General features: G+C 47.4%; 1 protein-coding gene across 1 annotated transcript in view; it reads right to left on the bottom strand.

Moving 5' to 3' along the window:
• LOC131285029 (putative epidermal cell surface receptor) overlaps window positions 1–18,530 on the bottom strand; it is a 30,429-nt gene extending 11,899 nt beyond the window's left edge. The window contains exon 1 of the mRNA XM_058313890.1: window positions 17,270–18,530. Coding sequence (XP_058169873.1) covers window positions 17,270–18,530 — 1,261 coding nt within the window. The remainder of the gene's footprint in view (window positions 1–17,269) is intronic.
• Between the last annotated feature and the right edge of the window lie 669 nt (window positions 18,531–19,199).

Here is a 19,199-nt window from a genome sequence, read left to right as displayed (position 1 = left end):
TCGGAACGCTACTTAGAAATGATTAGTCTGGATATTTTAACTTAAGCTATAAGTTGTTCAAATAAAACGACTAGAAGTTTCACTTACCGACTACTTCCTGTCCCAAGGCAATCCAATGAAACACACACAATCCTATTAGAAACACTAGGTGGCCTCTGAATGCTCCCATTTTGGCCATCTTCTCACAACCTATTCCTTGAGTACACTCATTAACTTGCTCAACTAGAGCTGGTGCCAGCAAATTACACAGGACACTAACTGGGTTCGCATTCACCAGCTACACATCGATCTTACACAATCGAGCTGTGAGTAACTTTTTCCTAATTTTATCACTTTTTTGTCAATCTCGATTTGAACACATGTGAACACAAAAATATATTCCAATAACCTTTGTGAAGGTCGATTGCACTACTACATCCCCAGATGGTACTTCCTAATAGGCAGATATTTAGATTTCACACCATTGAACTGGAAAGATATTTTGTTAGAAAATGCACAAATTAAAACAAACGCCAAAGATGGCCGGTTTGATGAATATAAGACTAGCTATTTTTCACTTCCACGTCTTTTCTCCGGCACTTAATACATAAGCACTCGATTTCAGCTCACATCATAATGGAGAATGTTATCTCTAACTATCGTCGCCCGATCGCAGTCACTTCCTGCGTACTCAGTGTCCAACGTTTAACTGTTTCCGAAACTTTCAATTGTCCAGACGCTGGACGCATTTCACCTTTTCCAGCGGAAGTATCCGAGAAAAACACCATCAAAGAATGCAGCAGACGGGAGATTATTATTAACGCCACCGGTCACACGCAGCACTGAACCACAGAAACGCACCTAAAACTGAACCACACTGTCTTTTTTTTTTCTTTCGGTGAATTTCTCCCCCGAAATCTGTCACTGTAAAGCCTTTGTTACTTTCGTTTGGTAACCAATTTAAATTTTTCTCAATTAGCTAAAACCTATTTTTTCCCACTTTTCCCCGACTTTGGATGCGGTTTTATGAGGTAACGAAAGTATTAACGATTCACAGCGGAATGGGAAGGAAAACGGGGAACAAAAACATCCCCCACGGCAACGGAAGTGGCTTTGGTTGGCTTCGTGAGCTTTCGGGAATTTCTCCCATGGCCGTAGAGCGGTAGAGTTGGTTTGTGCAAAGTTTCACTTTCACGCTCAAGGGTAATGATTCGGCACGATTTGGGGCGATAGATCAAAATGGCATCATCTAACAGAAAAAAAAACGCTAACCCCCTAACGGTGGCGGTAAAAACTTTTCCCGGATAGTGATGGCAAAAAGTGGACGAAACACAAGAATACAGATTCACCCACCGAACGCGTACGATGTGGACGGACCTGATGATAAAGCAAGACTGACTGGTGGAATAAAATCTGCGCGCGAAACGAAACCGAAAACGAGCTCGAGTAACAGGATGCAGGCGATGCGTCATAACGGGGGGGTTTAGGAGAGGTGGCTGAACGGGTATGGTTGTGCGAGGGCCGCACGTACCCTGACGTGAACTTGTACTGTACGACGTAAGTGCGTACCCGGTGCCCTCCTTTTCTTCCGTGCACTAACCGCTCGCGAGGTCGGGGAAATCCGCATCGATCGCGGAAATAACCGCCGACTGTGGTGTCGATGAGGCAAGCGAATGAATATCCCTGGCCACTTTCGTCACGAAGGTGGGCGCGAGGAGGGCGCCAATAAGTCGTCACATATTTATGAGCGCTCGATGATGAGTAATTCGCTTGCATCTGCGGATGATCGCAACTCGCGAACAGAAGCAATTCACTCGATCAGTGATCAACGCCATCGATGAAGGCGGTGCAGTTGACGAGGCCTCCGATACGAATTGAATATCGAAGAGTGCACGTTGCGTAACCTGATCGATTGCAATTATTTGCATTCCGATCGTGGCGCTACCGGGGCACCTTGGCAGTTTCCAGTTTTCCTCGCACCCACACACACCCACACACCTGCCCACACAGACAGTAGCACGAGTCATTTACGAGTTGACCAAACCCCCCGCCGACCGGGTAAACAATGTATTCGGGCCAGCGCCGAAGATGAAGATGTTGTGAAAAGCAAACAAAAGAATTCGCGCACAAACGGTAGCCCGCCATCTTTCTCGAATCGAGCGTCATTGATTTATTGCTCATTTGCACATAATGGTACCAGTGAGGAGTGGGTGCGGGGGAGGCAGGGTGTAACAGAAGTTCGTGTCTTAGTACCATGCAGAGAAGCTGATGCGCTAGAAGAAGGTAGACCCGGTTGCATCAAAGCACGAGATTGTTCTACCACTTGAGGTTCGTCTCTTTCGGTGGCGTTGAAGTCTATTGTTGCTCTTTTGCAAGGCCGGAATACAAACCGTCGCGTACGCTGTGTTTTCCTCTCATCTAGCGAATGAAGGTGAACGAACATTGTGTTTTCAGTTGTTGTCACTGTTTCTACGATGATCTCTGTATGTGAAGCTTTTTATCCTAACAGTTCCTGCGGATAGGAAAATTTCCTGTTGAAATGAATGCTGTTATATTTCCCTCCGAGAAGCATTATCTTTCGTCTGACAATGACACAATTTCAATCCTCTTCGTGTTTGTTTGCATCATACGAACAAATTATCCCGCTCGATCGCTCACGATCTTCTTCAAAGCAAACCCACCCGAAGGATGCCGCACCGTTACCGGATTCGATTAGCGCGGGACAATAATTCTATTCCCCAGCATAATTGAGCGAGTCTGGTAAAGTGCAGCTCGCCGTTCATTATCCAATCAGTGGGATGACATTTAGCAGAGTTTGAAATGTCGCCGGTATTCTGCGAAACCGGCTCCACAGCGGGCGGGAATCGGTTTCGGAACCGAAGGTTGGAAAGGGGGGTCGGCTCGTGTTAGGCCAGCACAAACCACGTAAACCACCGATGAGCCGGGATGAGTAAGCCGACCAGACCGGGGGGGAGATAAAAAAAATTAGCCATACGAATACGGGTTTCTACGGTCTCGTTGAAGGTCTCGCCGTCGACAGAATCATAAATAACGGCCGTGGCTTTGTCTTCTCTCCCACGCGGGGCCAAATCGCTTGGACGCTTCTTCTCCGGGAATGGAAACCCCCATTGGACGGCCCGTGCCCGCGAGGCTGGGAAAACTGGGAATGGAAAAAACAAACGCTTGCAATCATTCAATAACGTTCCCATGGGTATTAGAGCGCAGAAAATGTGATCATGTGATTTTCCCCACGGCCTTATTGTTTTTTCTTTTCGATGGTGGGAGGGAAAGAAAATTGGAAAGATCAACCGAAAACTTCCGCCACAATTACGCGAGTTTTCCATCGCTACGATGACCGCAGCAGACCGAACGAAAGCGTTCATTAGGGAAATATGATCATCAGCGTCGGGACCGGTGGTGAGAAAACTTTCGGTGACTCGTAACGAACGGAAGAGAAAGGGAAGGATTTGGAATCGAATGCAAATCGCATCCCATCGAACGATGGTCATAACAATAAAGATCAACCGTTTTCCGACGCGTCGACGAGCGATAGTTAAAATTGTACCCCCGGGTGCCCAACGTCGCCATGACAACCGTCACGGGAGGGCAGTTTTCCGGGCAGCTCGCTGAAAGTGGAGCCGTTGTGGTGTGTGTCTGAAACGCGATCGCGAATCGATCGGTGGTAAAAAAGAAAGGTGAAATATTACCACAGCACCATATAAAAAGGCACACGGGGGGGTTGAAATCGGGAAACTGAACCGGTAGAAGTGCAAGGAGGGCGAATAGAAGCCAATCGCGCTATATCGCGTCCGGGAGTAGGAGAAAGAGGGAGTAAAACGGATCACCCGAACGGGTTCGTTACGAAAGTCTCCCGGAATCGGACCGGGGTGAGCCCACACCTTCGCCAGAAAAAGTGAAACGGGCTCGAACCGGGCCAGCACGGCCTTTCAATCACCCTCCCTTCCTCCTTCCCGTCAGTACGACCGGCCATTGCGTGCATTCATTAGACGACCGTTGCAAACATTGCTCGCGCGAAACCCTTACCCCCACGGTGGCACTTTCCCGAGCACGCCCCAACGTCTGCATTACATGACACCGGCACCGTCAGTTTTCCACGCGCCACGAACCCATCCTCCCGGGTGGCCACCGCGATGCGTCGTTATCTAACACCGCCACTTTCCAGTCGGTGGCCACGTTTGCCGATGGGTCCGATTTTCCGACGGGCTGCAGTGCAGCATAAAAGCCCGTTTTGTAAACAAGACTTCTAGGAGAAAGGGAGCACTGGTTTGGGTGGGGTGAGTAGGTGGGTGTAGATTTTCGACTTTCGCCCCGTAGAAAGATAAGCACGGCGTGGAGACGCTGGTGCCGCGGTACTGGAGAACAAATTGCGGACTGTTGTGGTAAGGCAATGGTTGCATTCGTTCGGGCTGGACCATTATGCTCATCATCATCGTTTTTGTTTCTACGTTCTGTGTTGGGCAAGAGGTGTTGAAGGGGAGCTTTGGGGTCTGTTGTGCGAACAAACACGAGCAAACTCATTACAAATAGAGCAATTAACCGTACCAACGGTCCACCAACGTTCTTGAGTCGCGTGTAGTGACCACGGTGTATTGGTAGATTATGCAAACGCAGGTTAAGCTAAGGTTCGTTTCCTTGTTTTGATTTTGACGAGCTATTTCTAGAAAGAAAGTATATACTTTTCCACGCGAGTCCGAAGAAACCATTTTTCATGAAACAAATTTGCAGGCAATGTTACGAACGTTGTTAACCAGGAAAATGGCACATTATTTTAAATCCTGATGTATAACCATCATTTATATTTTTAAACGATACATTGAAACAGTCGGCAGGTTTTGGAATTTAAAGTTCCCTTCTTGTTTAACGGAATTATTGAGGTTGTAAAAATAAATATTAAAACTATCTTTTAGATGTGGGTTTACTGACATTCAAAAATCTTTAAAGGAAGTATTTAAATAATACGAAACCATAATAAAAAATTATGCTCGTTAGCAAAAGCAAATCTGTGTGCATAATTTCCGCCATTTTCTTGACTTTTTATTACCCTAATTTTCTGATGTGTCTGACAGAATCAAGTTTGCACCAATCTCCTAAATCCTTGCTAGCCCTTGTGAATCATCGTCCCAAGTGGAACCCCATTTGTTTTGGCGGTCATTCAGGCGATGACTCAACATCCGCTTTGGAGCGAGTCGACGCTTTTGGTCGCTAAAAATACGTGTCCCGTTCAAGGCAATTTCGCAGGATCGCTCGTTCCATTCGTTTGGTTGTAAATGCCAAAAAAGAAACCGCCTTGACGTTATGACTGCGCGGTGCAGCGTCGTATGCAAATTGGAACCGTACACATCACCGATCGCTGCTCACCCCGAGACACTGCGAAGCGCCAGACACGTCGTCCTGCGTGGTGTCAGTTGGACAAATATTGGACGTCTGCGCTGGTTATGTGTCCTACCCCTTTGCGGATCGCGGAAAGAGAAAGTGCCCGTGTTACACGCACTCCAAGAAGTGGTCGAGATTGCGCAGCGAAGACGGTGGAATGGTGTTTATATTTTCCCTGCGGGCAGAGAAAAGTCTCAATTTCTCCACCGACACTGGCAGTAAACAAGATTTCTGCTTACCAGACCGGTCCAGCACGGACGTAAATGTCTTCGGGCGGAGGAGAAACGAGTCCGATGACGAGTGTAACCTTGTCGCTTACAAAAAGGTCTTCGATCGTCCGGCTCACATTTGAATCGATGATCGTATTTCATGTATCTACCTCTATCAGGTGACACCTTTCACAAGTAAGGTGCAATTTTCATGAATATTCCATCATTCCCAAGCCCAGAACGAATTATCATTTTACCCAGAAAATGAAGTCAATCATTCCATTCTGAGAGTACTAAGGCATCCACATCCAATCTCCCAGGATCCAGGAGCAAGAAGCAAATTCTGCTTAAAATGCATAATGCATTACACATTAATCGACATCGTCTCTTCGGGTTGAGTACAGATGCGCTCGAGGTCCTCGCGAAGGGTGTTTGTTTCTAAATGTTCTCATCCAAACATACAGTTGTTTTTCTCCTTTACGTGGCAAGTTTTTTGCTTTCATTCTTGGGGCGTACCTTCCACAAAATTGGAGAGATTGATCGGTCATCAAAATTTTTCACGCAGTTTTCTGTAATACTGTAAAACTATAATGCCTGTTAAGTGCAAACAATTTTTTCGTTAATACTTATTAGATTATTTAGCCTTCATATGGAAAACAGACTTCGGTATATGGGGTTTTGTCGAACCAAATGACCGGTTTGTGAGACACTGTGTGCCGATGGAATTCCTTCGGAAAAGTGAATTGAAATAAATAAAATACAAGACACACCTTTAACCAACGCTCCAGCAGAACCAAGACGCGGAAGACCGAAACAAACGGTTGAAAACGGACGGAGAAAGATATACCATCTTTCCTTTTCCTTTGTAAAGAAAATCATCAGCCTCGGTCGCATCGCTCGACGATCGTGGAAAAAGGTTTTGTGGAAACGGCGCGAAAAGGTGGCCCGCAGCACGCAAAGAACCGCGGTGTGATTTTTCTGACTCGTCGAAGCGGGACGTCGTGTGGGACGCTTCCAAGTGTCAGAGCGAGCGGGGGAATGGCTGTGCCAAGTGCCGAGCCAACAAACAACAACACACAAAACCCGCTGAAAATTAAATCGAATGCCGTCGTCCTCGTCCTCGGGACACAAAACTTGCCTTCCTTCAGTTCCGAAAAAAAGCACACCAAAACCAAAAGAAAGACACAAAAAGTTCAAAACCGGTTCCGAAAGCATCTGCTGGCAACGGGGAACGTTTTATGGCCGCGGGGAAGCATTCTACGGACGGAAGCGTAGAACCGGGCGGCCCCTTGGATGCTGGCCGGGACGGAGCGGTAGGGAAAAGAAAGCATCGGACAGGTCGTCGTGCGTGTTGGTGTCGGACGCGCATACCTTGAAAGGTGGACGCTTCAGGTGGAAATCGGTCAACATTTCGGCCACGAACGGTTTTCTTCTATTTTTTTTTTTTTTTTTGACAGAGTCTTCTCCATTCGACTACCTTTTCCTTTGTCTGTAACAAATTGTGATGATGCCAAGTGGCTAATAACGAGTCGAGTTTCTGAGAATCAGGTTGATCAGCAAGAATGGCTGTATTTAAATTAATTTTAATGACGTTAGGTTTTTATTCTGATTGTTTCCATGTAAAGACAAACCGATTTGATTAGCATTGGAGTTGTCATTTAAAAAGGAGACTGGATGCTGGAATTTTTAGCAACCTTACAATACCGAAGGTCAGTACACCTACAGCTGAAATTGACCTCGGCGAGATTTAAAAAACAACGGCGATCATTGACCCTCTCTATCTGAGTCTCAACTCCGGAAGCAACCCAAACGAAACCGACCACCAACGGGAACCGGCAGTTTTACGGTTCGCGGTAAAATTCACTTCCGGTCAGGTCGCACGCATACAGCCCACTGCGCCACAGCGCATTAATTAATTAATTTGGGCAATTGTTTATCGGCCATCATCAGCCGTTCCGGAACCGAATGCCGGCCGGAGGAAATTGTCATTCGTGTCTTTGTGGACGTACCGATTCCGCATGGAGATTGGAGCAATGAAAATAATGACAAAGTGAAAGAGCTGGCGATGGCGACTACGATGGCCATTGTCGCGGCGCGTGGTGTCTTGAATAATTTTATTCAATTCTAACCCAACGGCAAACCCGGATGGCCCGGATGAGCTGGTTGGGACGATTCGGTCTATCCCGTTGTCATGCGGCGGCGACGACACTTCAGCTTAGGCCCATCATCTGCGGTCGTTAGAATGCATACTCAATCCTATTGACGGCTTCCGGCGTTGATTTGTTGCCTTTTGTTTGTTTTAGTATAACGCCTGGCCGTCCCGCTCTGACTCACGCCAGACAACTGGTGCCAATTGGCGCAATAAAAAAGTGTGTGTTTGCATGAGTAAGACATAGGACGATAACACTTGCATATGCAGTCATCCGGTGCGCGAAGAAAACCTGACCAACAAGCAGTTGTCCGATCAAGACCACGGTGGATGACACGTGTCGAAGAGTGTTTTTTGTGTTTCTCCACCTTTAACAAGTTAAACATCATCGCAGTTGAACGAAAAAGATCTACACTCATTTTCACCTGCGTTTAACGAACCTGTCTAGCCAAAGTAAGGATGTTAACCCCCTTTCTTGGCACGCGCAAATTCCTCATGGTTTGATTTCACATACACCAAAATGTTATGGCCTGAAACACCAGCTTCACTTTAATAAAACTCTTTTTCTTTATGATCATCCCAAAAATAAAGTTGTACAGTTTTCAACCTTAGCATCTGTTTTCAGTATAATGGTCGATCGAAAAGAGAATGTGGCTAAAGAAGTTTCAATTATTTTCTTCGGAAAAATGTAATACGAATTTTTCTATTTATTCAGTTCTTCGTTCAAATGGAGATCGTCGTGAACGACGCAAAGATGGTCAGATCTCCAAACAACCACATCAACAACAACCAGTCGTCGCTTCAATGAACAGGCCTGGGGTGGAGGGTGAAGGGTGAGGGAGGAGAGGCAGCTGCTGTTTATGGCCAAGAAAAAAGCCGTCTTATACGCGCTGTCCGGATGAAACCGGGCACTGAACGATGGTGTGCGGCCTTGTCAAACGTGGAAAAACGTTTTTCTCTTTACGACTGAATTCCACTGGGAAACCGGACCCTGCGTGATAAGAGAAAACGCAACCAGGGGCACCGCCGATGGATCGATTTGGAAGCAAAAGATGAGTAAGAAAGGCATCGGTAGTAGCGGGCAGGCAATTTGAGAGAAATGGGGAAAATAAATGCTATAAAGTGAAACGCGCCCGGCACGGATCCAAGCGGCCGAAAACGACTCGCAAACGGCACATTTTCCGTGCTCGAGCTGGAGTGAAACTGAGATGCTGGAAGGAAAGTGAACACGTTTCGTTTGATGATAAGTATTGGCGTTTGAATGTGGCAGCGTTCGAGTGAAGTTTATCTTTTGGAATAAAGGGCGAATTTTATACGACACTTTGGATTTGGATCATTAATATCTTTCGTGGCAATTCTTGTCTGTGCTATTCAAACCGGCGTCCGCCATAACCAATCACACCTGGTGATGATGACGTTGATTATGTTTCGTCGGAAATAACGAAACATTCTTATGCGATTAGTCATAGCCCAAGTTGGGTGGACATTCAAGCTTGCAGCCCTCACCATTCCTGAATACCAAGATACGTCGTATGACTGGGCGAGCAGCGCGAATATTTGTAGAAAGTATCATCAATATTTTTTGAGGTGTAGGAATACTCGTTTTGATCAAAAGAAAGTGTGAAACATGTTAAAAGAATCCAGCCGCTATTTTACAATAAGTTGTTGATTTCACTTCATATTTTTTAAGGGTTTTTGTTATAACATCTTAATTTTGGTATCTTTTCTCGGCTTGCATTTTCTTTAGGGCACTTGTATTCGCCTCGATTGATCCTCTGTTTGTTGGTTACGGTTGTCCATGCTTTCTCTCGTTCAGCCACTTTCTTTCTTGTTTTCTCTTTCTCCCCTCTCCGCTGCACGCAGCCCTCCTTCCCGCTTCTTCTTCGTCAACCTTTGCTGCTGCACACGTGGTGCAACTCTGCAGAAAACTGCATAACACTGCAATCCTTTTTGCGTTCAAGGGTCAAACACACACACACACGCACACCAAAGCGCGCACACACACTCAAAAAGCAGGTAAAGGTGGGCTGGAGCTTGCAGGATGGATCAAAGCGCAAGATCACATCATCGATGCAAGACAGCTTTGTAAGTGCCTCAGCACACACTCACACACAAAAACGTCAATCACAAACGCATATACACACACAGGCACACGTACAGGGGATGGTGTGTGCCCACGCGCGCAAAAGTACAACAGACCTGTTGAAGCAAACGGCAGCGGACAGAACCGACGCGATCAACGATCAAATCTCAACTGAGGCTCGCGACGCGAAAGCCGCGACTTCTATTCGATGCACAGGTTTGTATAAGAGTTGGGAGACTCAGTGAGTCGGAATCATACCACTCTTCGGAATGAGCTCCTGCTCGTTTAAATCCGATGAAATTTCGAACGGTTTCTATGACATTTCATGGCACGAAATGGAATTCAGAAGAAGGGAAGGTGGGGAGGGCAAAAGCGATTCGCATTTTGTGATTAATTGTGAAAACAGCCTACATTTGATTCAGGTTGTAGGATCGTAATGCTCACATTGGCCCATCTCTAGCAAAAATCCTCTAGTGCTAAGAAAATGAGCTTTACAGTTGTCTTCAAATTTAATCAAAATGGATAAATCCAATGACATACTAATGAAAAGTGGAAATCATACTTGCTTGAGCCATCTGCCCGTTCCAAACATTCATGTTGCTAAGCACACATTAACTAATTGTTGAATATTCAGGGTGATAGATAGGCCGATCAAAAAGTTCATTTCAAACCAGACAAAAGAACTATATACACACCAAACGAAAGAACATATTGGATGACAGGAATATTCTGATTGGACCTCGATATTGATTTAGTAGTGAACTTATACAGTAGCAGCAGACTATATTTTGATTGCCCTCCCTTTCTTCATCCCAACAAAACTGTACGAAAATGCAACTGCGACGCAGACGACGGAACACTTTGAGGGAAATTGCTGAAAGAAATCAAAGGGCACAAATTTGCGACAAAATCCACGATCGCATATCCACGCGGTAACACCTCGTTTTTAAGATCGGGGACGACTGGTGGGGGTGCAGTTTTTATGACCAGAAAACCGAATATTGTATTGAACTAAAAAACATCTTCTTCTTCTTCAATGGCCCGCTCGCAGTTGAGCACGTCGTGCTGACATGGCCTGGTCACCAATCGTTCTCCAGGTAGCTCGGTCCATGGCTGCAGCCCTCCAACCCCGGTCGCATCCGATGTCTCGCAGGTTCTGCTCCACTTGGTCCATCCACCGAGCTCGCTGAGCTCCTCGTCGTCTCGTGCCGGGCGGGTCGCTGGTGAGCACCTTCTTGGTGGGGCATGAGTCCGGCATCCTCATGACATGCCCCAACCAACGAATCCTGCCGGCCCCTTCGCCACCGTCAGGATGTCCGGCTCGCCATACAGCTCAGCTAACTCGTGGTTCATTCTTCTCCTCCACACGCCCTGCTCGTACACACCACCAAAGATAGACCGGAGCACGCGCCTCTCGAAGACTGCGAGGGCGTTGGCGTCTTCCGTGAGCAGAGTCCAGGATTCATGCCCATAGAGAACGACTGGTCTTATCAGCGTGCGGTATATGACACATTTCGTGTGTGGGAGAAGCCATCTGGACCGCAGGAGTTTGTGGAGTCCATAGTAGGCACGATTCCCCTGAACAATGCGCCTCCGGATTTCACAGCTCACGTTGTTGTCCGGAGTTACGACAGTGCCAAGGTAGCAAAACTCCTCTACTACCTCAAGTTCGTCGCCGTCCGCTAATACACTGCTCCCCAGCCTGGCTCTGTCACTGTCAGAGCCTCCGACGAGCAGGTACTTTGTTTTCGTCGCATTGATCATCAATCCAATCCTTGCGGCCTCGCGTTTCAGTCGGGTGTACGCCTCGCACACCGTCCTTGTGTTCCGCCCGATGATGTCGATGTCATCCGCGAAGCCGAGGAATTGGAGAGAGCGGGTGAAAATCGTGCCACGGATGTCGAAGCCCGCGCTCCTCATGGCACCTTCAAGAGCGATGTTGAATAGAAGGCAGGAGAGTCCATCTCCTTGCCTCAGACCCCGATGAGATTCGAACGGATCCGACAGCATGTTCGAAATCCTCACCTTACACTGCACCCCCTCCATTGTGGCCTCCAGCAGTCGAACCAGCTTCTCGGGGAAGCTGTACTGCCGCATGGTCTTCCATAGCTCCTTCCTGTCTATGGTATCGTAGGCCGCCTTGAAGTCGATGAAGAGGTGGTGCGTCGGGATCTGGTGCTCCCGGCACTTCTGGAGGATCTGTCGTAGAGTGAAGATCTGGTCGGTGGTGGATTTGCTTCCAACAAACCCAGCTTGTTAGCTTCCGACGAAATCTGTAACAAGGGGCGCGAGTCTGCAGAAGAGTATCTGGGATAGGATTTTGTAGGCGGCATTGAGAACTATGATGGCTCGAAAGTTGGCACAGTCCATTCTTTCACCCTTCTTGTACACTGGGTGGATGACACCCAGCTTCCAGTCCTCCGGTATCCTTTCCTGCTCCCAGATTTTCACAATTAGCTGGTGCATACTGACGGCAAGCTCTACCGAACCCATCTTGAATAGTTCTGCCACCAGCCCATCGCTGCCAGCTGCTTTGTTCTGTTTCAGCTGCTTGATGGCACTAGTGACTTCGTCCAAGGATGGTGGGAGCACATCGTCATCTACCTCCTCGCTAATGTGCTGCTCGATTCTGCCTGCGCCACTGCTGGACTCCCCTAATTCCGCTCCGTTCAGGTGCCCGTTGAAGTAGCACTTCCACCTTTCGATCACCTCTCGCTCGTCCGTAAGGATGTTGCCCTCCTCGTCTCGACACATTGCGACGTTTGCCATGAAGCCGCCTTGTGTCTTCTTCAATATCCTGTAGAACTGGCGAGTTTCCCCCTAACTCAGCTGCATCAGTTGTTCATCCGACTCCTCGAAGCGGCGCTTCTTGCTCTCGAAGAGCCGGGTTTGCTGTGTCCTCAGTCGTTTGTAGTGTTCCACGTTCTGACGGGTTTCGCGCTGCAGCATTCGGGCGCGCGCTGCGTTCTTCTCGGATAGTGCCCGCCTGCACTCGTCATCGAACCACTCTTTCCTCTGGTTACGTGGCTTATGGCCCAGTGTCTGCTCGGCTGTGCTGCTGATGACTCGCTCCACCATACGCCAGTGGTCATCGAGGGACATCGTGGCGGTCGCGTTGTTGTCCGGTAGCGCTTCCCCAAGCGCTGACGCGTATCCCTCGGCAACAGCAGGTGTTCGCAGCCGATCCGTGTTTAGGCGTGGGGTAGGCCGGTGACGCAGTGTATTGACAGCGCAGAGCTTCTGCCGTAGCTTCACCATAACCAGGAAGTGGTCCGAGTGGACGTTTGCGCCCCTGTACGTACGTACGTCGATGATGTCCGAGAAGTGCCTTCCGTCTATGAGAACGTGGTCTATTTGGGAATATGTCTGCTGTGGTGCTCTCCAGGTGTAGCTGAAACGAGGTTTGTGCTGGAAGAAGGTGCTACGGATGTTCATGTGCCTGGAGGATACGAAATTTATGAGCCGGAGGCCGTTGTCGTTGGTTAGCTGGTGGACACTAAAACTACCAATCGTAGGTTTATAGGCCTCCTCTCGCCCGACCTGAGCATTTAGGTCTCCGATGACGATCTTCACATCATGTTGTGGGCAGCAGTCGTACTCCCTATCGAGCTGCGTATAGAAGGCGTCCTTGTCGTCATCACTTAATAATGCTCAGGTTGAAGAAACGTCCACGTATCCTCAACCTGCACATCCTGTCGTAGATCGGCCACCATCCGATCACACGCTTCCTCATAGCACCCATAACAAGGAACGCCGTACCGAGCTCGTGCTTATCTCCACCACTCTGGTAGATCATGCAATCGCTGCGGTAGCGGCGCTCCGAAACTCCCTTCCAGCGAACCTCTTGAAGTGCTACTATCTCGAAACCGCGGGCTCTCACTTCCTCTGTGAGTATTCTGGTACTCCCGGGTGATGTAAGAGACCTGCAGTGCCATGTACCGAGTTTCCAATCGTAGTCCTTTTTCCGTTGCGAGGGTCGGGCATGATTGGTCCAAATCGGGTTTTCTTTTTGATGACTGTTCGTTGCAAATGTACAGAGCGTGGCTTGCAAGGCCTCTCCCCCCGCCTCCTATTCTCCTAACGTCCCGTAGGATGCCAGGACAGGGTGTACAACCGCCCCTAACATGGGGAACAGACTCTGGTTCGAGTCGCTCCTAACATGGAATACAGACGCTCGGGGATGGACTACTAGCAAGTAGCAGTCCATTCCCCTTCTCAATTCACCCTTGCCGCCCATCCGCCCAAGGGGGTGGGTTTCCCCGTGTACCCAAGCTTGGATATTTAGACGACCAGTTACCGTTCTGTACGTCGCGGACGTATTGAGTAGGAGTTGGGGAGGAGAGCCTGTGGTAGCCTTCAGGAGGCGCAGTAATACAGCATCTAAATAAGATATCCATAAAAGTAAACGTCGATGGGCTTCCAATCTACAATAATACTTTTCAATATAGAAGAAGCTTCAAGTATACAACCAATGGTAATAGGGATCTATTGCGGAAAAAGTAAGCCCAGTAATGTCGGCTTATTTCTGAACCCGTTCGTCGCTGAAATGGAGGATATGCTGAAGCATGGTGTGGTGATCAATGGCCACACTTTTGCAGTCTCCATTCGTGACTTTATATGTGATTCCCCAGCCAGAGCTTTTATCAAAGATATAAATCTAATTAAATAAATGTAGTAATTGTTTTACTACTAGTATGTAAGTAATTGTTTTACTACTGCTAATTTCAACAACCATTTTGGTTGCCAAAAGTGCATTACAGTGGGGGATGAAGAAATGTTTGGTAGGATGGCGTGATGGAAAGTTCGGTAGCTTCAGGACAAAATGGGCTTTGAATGATGTGACTGAAATCTCAAATCTTCTGATGATATTAGAGATGCCATTAGAATTACATAGGCCAGTTCGTGGGCTGGATTGCGTATCACGTTGGAAGGGCTTAGAAGCCAGAACTTTTTTGCAATATATTTTTATTGTCATTTTGAAACTTTTTCTTCCTGCCGATGTTTATGAACATTTTTTATCATTATCATCACAGAGTGCAGTTGCTATATGTTCATCTAATGAGTATGCACATTTTCTCGATTTGGCAAATTCGCTTCTTTTTTTTTGTCTAATTTTAGTGCATATCCTCTCGAAAGTAAATTGTATCAGATTAAAAATTTAATTCGATCTGGATATAAACCGTTGGCACAAATAGCTAAACGCATCAACGAAATCTATGAATTCGGTGAACAAAAATTCCCTACACAATCTTCAAATCCACAATTGAAACAGCCAATTGTGAAAAAAAAGTAATATCACTAGCAATGCAACTGATATTAATATCGCCAAATATGTATGCGTCGAGTTTGATGATTATTGTTTGAAAATGATTTCAAAAATAAGTGGTTCTTAACTAAAGAAAATGAAATAGTAGAAATGAAATATGGTTTAGAGTCCAATGATACTATTTCGATTCACGGAATACCAGTCAACGATCAGAGGTTATTTTTCGAAAAACCAATAAGATCCTCCTATTTAAACATTTATGTTTCATCTTTGACACAAAATTCGCAAAATGCTCGAAATTCGTCTTGATTTCATTTAAACATTTACAAATTTTAATTCCGCAAGCATTTTAGAACTGTTCAACGGACACATTAAACGGAGGCCTGTGATTGGTCGGCCCGAACCGGTCAAAAACGGTTCTCCGAAACCGGTTCTCCGAATCACCGACCACCAGATGACGCCAGTGAGGCCACCAGATGGCGCCAGGAGTATTTACGGCATAACCGGTTCGCTGGGAACAGACCCCGGTGATTTACGATTTGTGACCTTATTATGACCTTGAAGAACCGTTTCCGGGATCTGTTCCCAGCGAACCGGTTACGCCGTAAATACTCCTGGCGCCATCTAGTGGGCTCACTAGCGTCATCTGGTGAGCAAAGCCATGTACTACTATAATTCCCGGTTCGAACCGGTTGGAAATTGGACCGCCGCTAGCGCCATCTGGTGGCTTCACTGGCGCCATCTGGTGGCCTCACTAAAATAGTTATGGCATAACAACAATCTAGTTATGGTGTAACCGTAGACACGAACCGTTGGAAATGTTTCGATTATGGTAATGAAAAGATTCATTTTCAAATGTTTATGACAGTTTCAATCTTGCCGGTGGCTGTTGGGTTCTTGCTATGCAAATTAATGCAAATTTCGTCATTTTGCAATAACTATAAACATTGAGAAATACAACTTAATAGTTCTGAAGTACAAACAGTAGCAAATTCGATAAAATTCTGTCGCGCAAAGCCATTTCATTGATATACCAGGGAATTTTCTTAGAAAAGAGGTTCATCTTTAAAGAGCACATCGACAACCTTTGAAGAAGATACATGCGATACGAAAGGCGCAGCAAGTACTTATGAATCAATAAGCGATCTGACCTCTTAATTAATTAGTGTTTAAAAGCTTAAGACTAGTTTTCGTTTAATCACAGAGTGTTTTTCCCAGTTCCTTTTAAAGTTTTTTCCTCAAAAAAACCCCGTTCAAAAACTACGAAAGCTAACCAACAAATCAATTGGCCAAGTTAGCTATAATATGAAAACATCCAATTGGATCTCATCCATAACATTCACAATGGCAAGAATGTTATGGACCGTTAAATTGACCCCATTTATATTTAAATAAACACCTGCAAACGTAACCGGAGAAATACTATTGTACTACCGCTAAAATACTACTACTACTACTACTATTTTTCAAAGTAATAAACGTAGCTGCAAATAAATGGCAGTATAGCAATTGGCTAGTGAGAATTTGGCTCGATTCAAAGTTAACCGAACAGTAGCTTTCTGGACTCGGCAGTGATTAGACGTGTTACCGTGTACTCCTCGTTAAGATCAAACAAAGCAAGTTTTTTTTATCTCGATAGTGACTGGCTGACGCTCTCTCGGAATGGAGACCAGTGTGAAGAGAGACACTCGTGGCAAAAGGGGAAGACCCCCTAATGTGTTAAAAAGCGATCACGTGATGGAGGGCCGTAGCAGGTCAAACTCAAGAGGAAACCGATATTCGCTACTCAGCTCAGATGAGACTGAGATGAATTTGTAATTTTGTAATTTTTTATTGAAATTCAACGGACCATATTTGGCCCCCTTGAAGCGTTTAAGTTTAGTACAATACATAGCTTAATACTATTTACATCTAACGGGTGACCGGTTGCACCCCACGAATAGAAAACAAAAACGCGGATCTAGACATGTCAGGTTCAAAACGATCACAGACTGCATTAAATTCGCGGCACATAACAAGAAACGGGTCTGAGGATCCAAAACGGGTACGACGAACCTCAACGTCAAGTAGCGTTCTAGCACGGAGTGTTCTCGCAGGGACGTATAAACAGAGCCCAGAGAGAAGTTCCGGCGCGTCAATATGATGGTCAAGTAGGCCCGCAACAAACAATCTCTGCGCGGTACAGTTACGCTGTCTGAGCGAGTCGAGGCCAAGTAACGCGCATCGTCCATTATAATCGACCGGGACACTCCAGGAGCGTAAGGCCAGCCGCGTAGCCTTTCGCTGGATCGACTCGAGGCGCGCCTGTGGACGCGGGCCCGACGGCCACCATACCACAGAAGCGTACTCCACGACAGACCGAACTAACGAGCAGTACAGCATCTTTATGGAGGCGGGATCATCGAGCTCGCGTGTAAGTTGCCTCAGCAGACCAATCAGCTGGTTCCCCTTCGCGACGACGTGTTCCAGGTGGTCGTGGAAGCTCAACTTTTCGTCAAGGAGCACTCCTAAGTCACGAACACAGCTTTTCCGCTCCAGGACCACGCCGTTCAATGAGTACCCGTGAACTAATGGTCTACGGCTTCTAGCAAACGAAATTACGGAGCATTTGTTGGCGCATAGCTCAAGACCGTTCAGGGTACACCACGACTGGAAGGTCAGCAAGACGGCCTGGAGTTGGACCTGGTCGGCATGGCTTCGGATCGGAAGGAATAGCTTCGCATCGTCAGCATAGAGGAGGTGGCTGCCAGGGGGTAGTACAAGCGTGACGTCGTTGATGTACAGCACAAAGAGAAGCGGCCCCAGGTTGCTTCCTTGCGGTACCCCCGAGGTGGCACTGATGCTGCGCGACGTGTGCGATGCACATCTGACGCAATATGAACGGTCACTCAGGTAGGACCGCATCCAGGCCAACAGGCAGTTGGGCAGTCCCAGGACGCGAAGCTTGGCGAGCAGCAAGGAGTGCGGAACGCTATCAAAAGCAGCTTTGATGTCCGTGTAAATAGCGTCGACCTGGGAGCCGGCATCAATCACTCTATGGCAGTTGCTGACAAACTCAACGAGATTGGTAACTGTTGATCGTTTTGGGGTGAACCCATGCTGAGCCGAGCTGACGTAATTCGAAGCTGCGACAAGAAGCGGCTTATAGACGAGCAGCTCGAACACTTTGGCGCAGGCGCTTAATGATGTGATGCCTCGATAATTCGCAGCGTTGTTTTTGTCGCCTTTTTTGTACACTGGGACCAGCCACGAAGCTTTCCAGGTCGCAGGGTAAATTCCCGACCGAAACGACTCGCGGAAAATTGCGACCAAGATAGGGGCCAAGGCAGCAGCGCAGCGTTTCAGGATCAGCGACGGAATCCCATCAGGTCCAGGTGAAGTGGATGGCTTCAATCGCTTGATCCCCTTTATCACGGACTCTACATCGACCGATGGCAGGTTCGGGGCCATGGCGTCCTGCGGTACGTAAGCGAGCGCATCAGCTATCCGACTATGGTCAACAATGTCCGGAAGGAATGTGTCAGCGAAACGCTCTGCGAATATGTCACAAACCGCAGACGGGGAGTTGCCGCTTCGTCCGTTGTAGCGGACACATCCAGGAAAACCGGTGGATTTCCGTCTGGCATTCACGAAATTCCAGAGAGCACGAGGGTTTTGGCGTGAACGCGTGCCTAGGCGCCGTACGTAACCTTGGTAGCGGAATTTGTTGTATCGTCGATGTAGAGTGTGAGCAACATTGAAATTACCTCGCGACGTTTGGCAACCTCGGGATCGATATATGCGATAGGCGGCAGCCCTGGCCGTCTTCAACCTTTGCAGAGTCCGGTCACTCCAGGGAGGACCACGTTTCGGGCGCTTTAACGGCGTGCATTCATTAAGCGCGGACACCATAAATGCAGCAAATCCATCGACAGCGAGGTCAAGGGAAGCATAGTTCGTGCACTCGAAGTCGGCCGCAAACGAAGAGATGAGCGCAGAGAGCTTGCCCACGTCAGTCCGCGCGTAATTGAGGCAAGGTGTTGGCGCAGGAACAGTCAAGTCCGCATGAGGAACCGAGAAAACCAGCTCAAGCGGAGGATGATAGTCATCCATTGGAAGGAGAGGGGTACTGCAGGTGGT

The sequence above is a fragment of the Anopheles ziemanni genome, chromosome 3, assembly GCF_943734765.1.
Source record: "Anopheles ziemanni chromosome 3, idAnoZiCoDA_A2_x.2, whole genome shotgun sequence".
NCBI classification, from domain to species: Eukaryota; Metazoa; Arthropoda; class Insecta; order Diptera; family Culicidae; genus Anopheles; species Anopheles ziemanni.
Note: the sequence above shows the minus strand (reverse complement) of the source record. Positions and strands in the feature narration are given on the sequence as shown.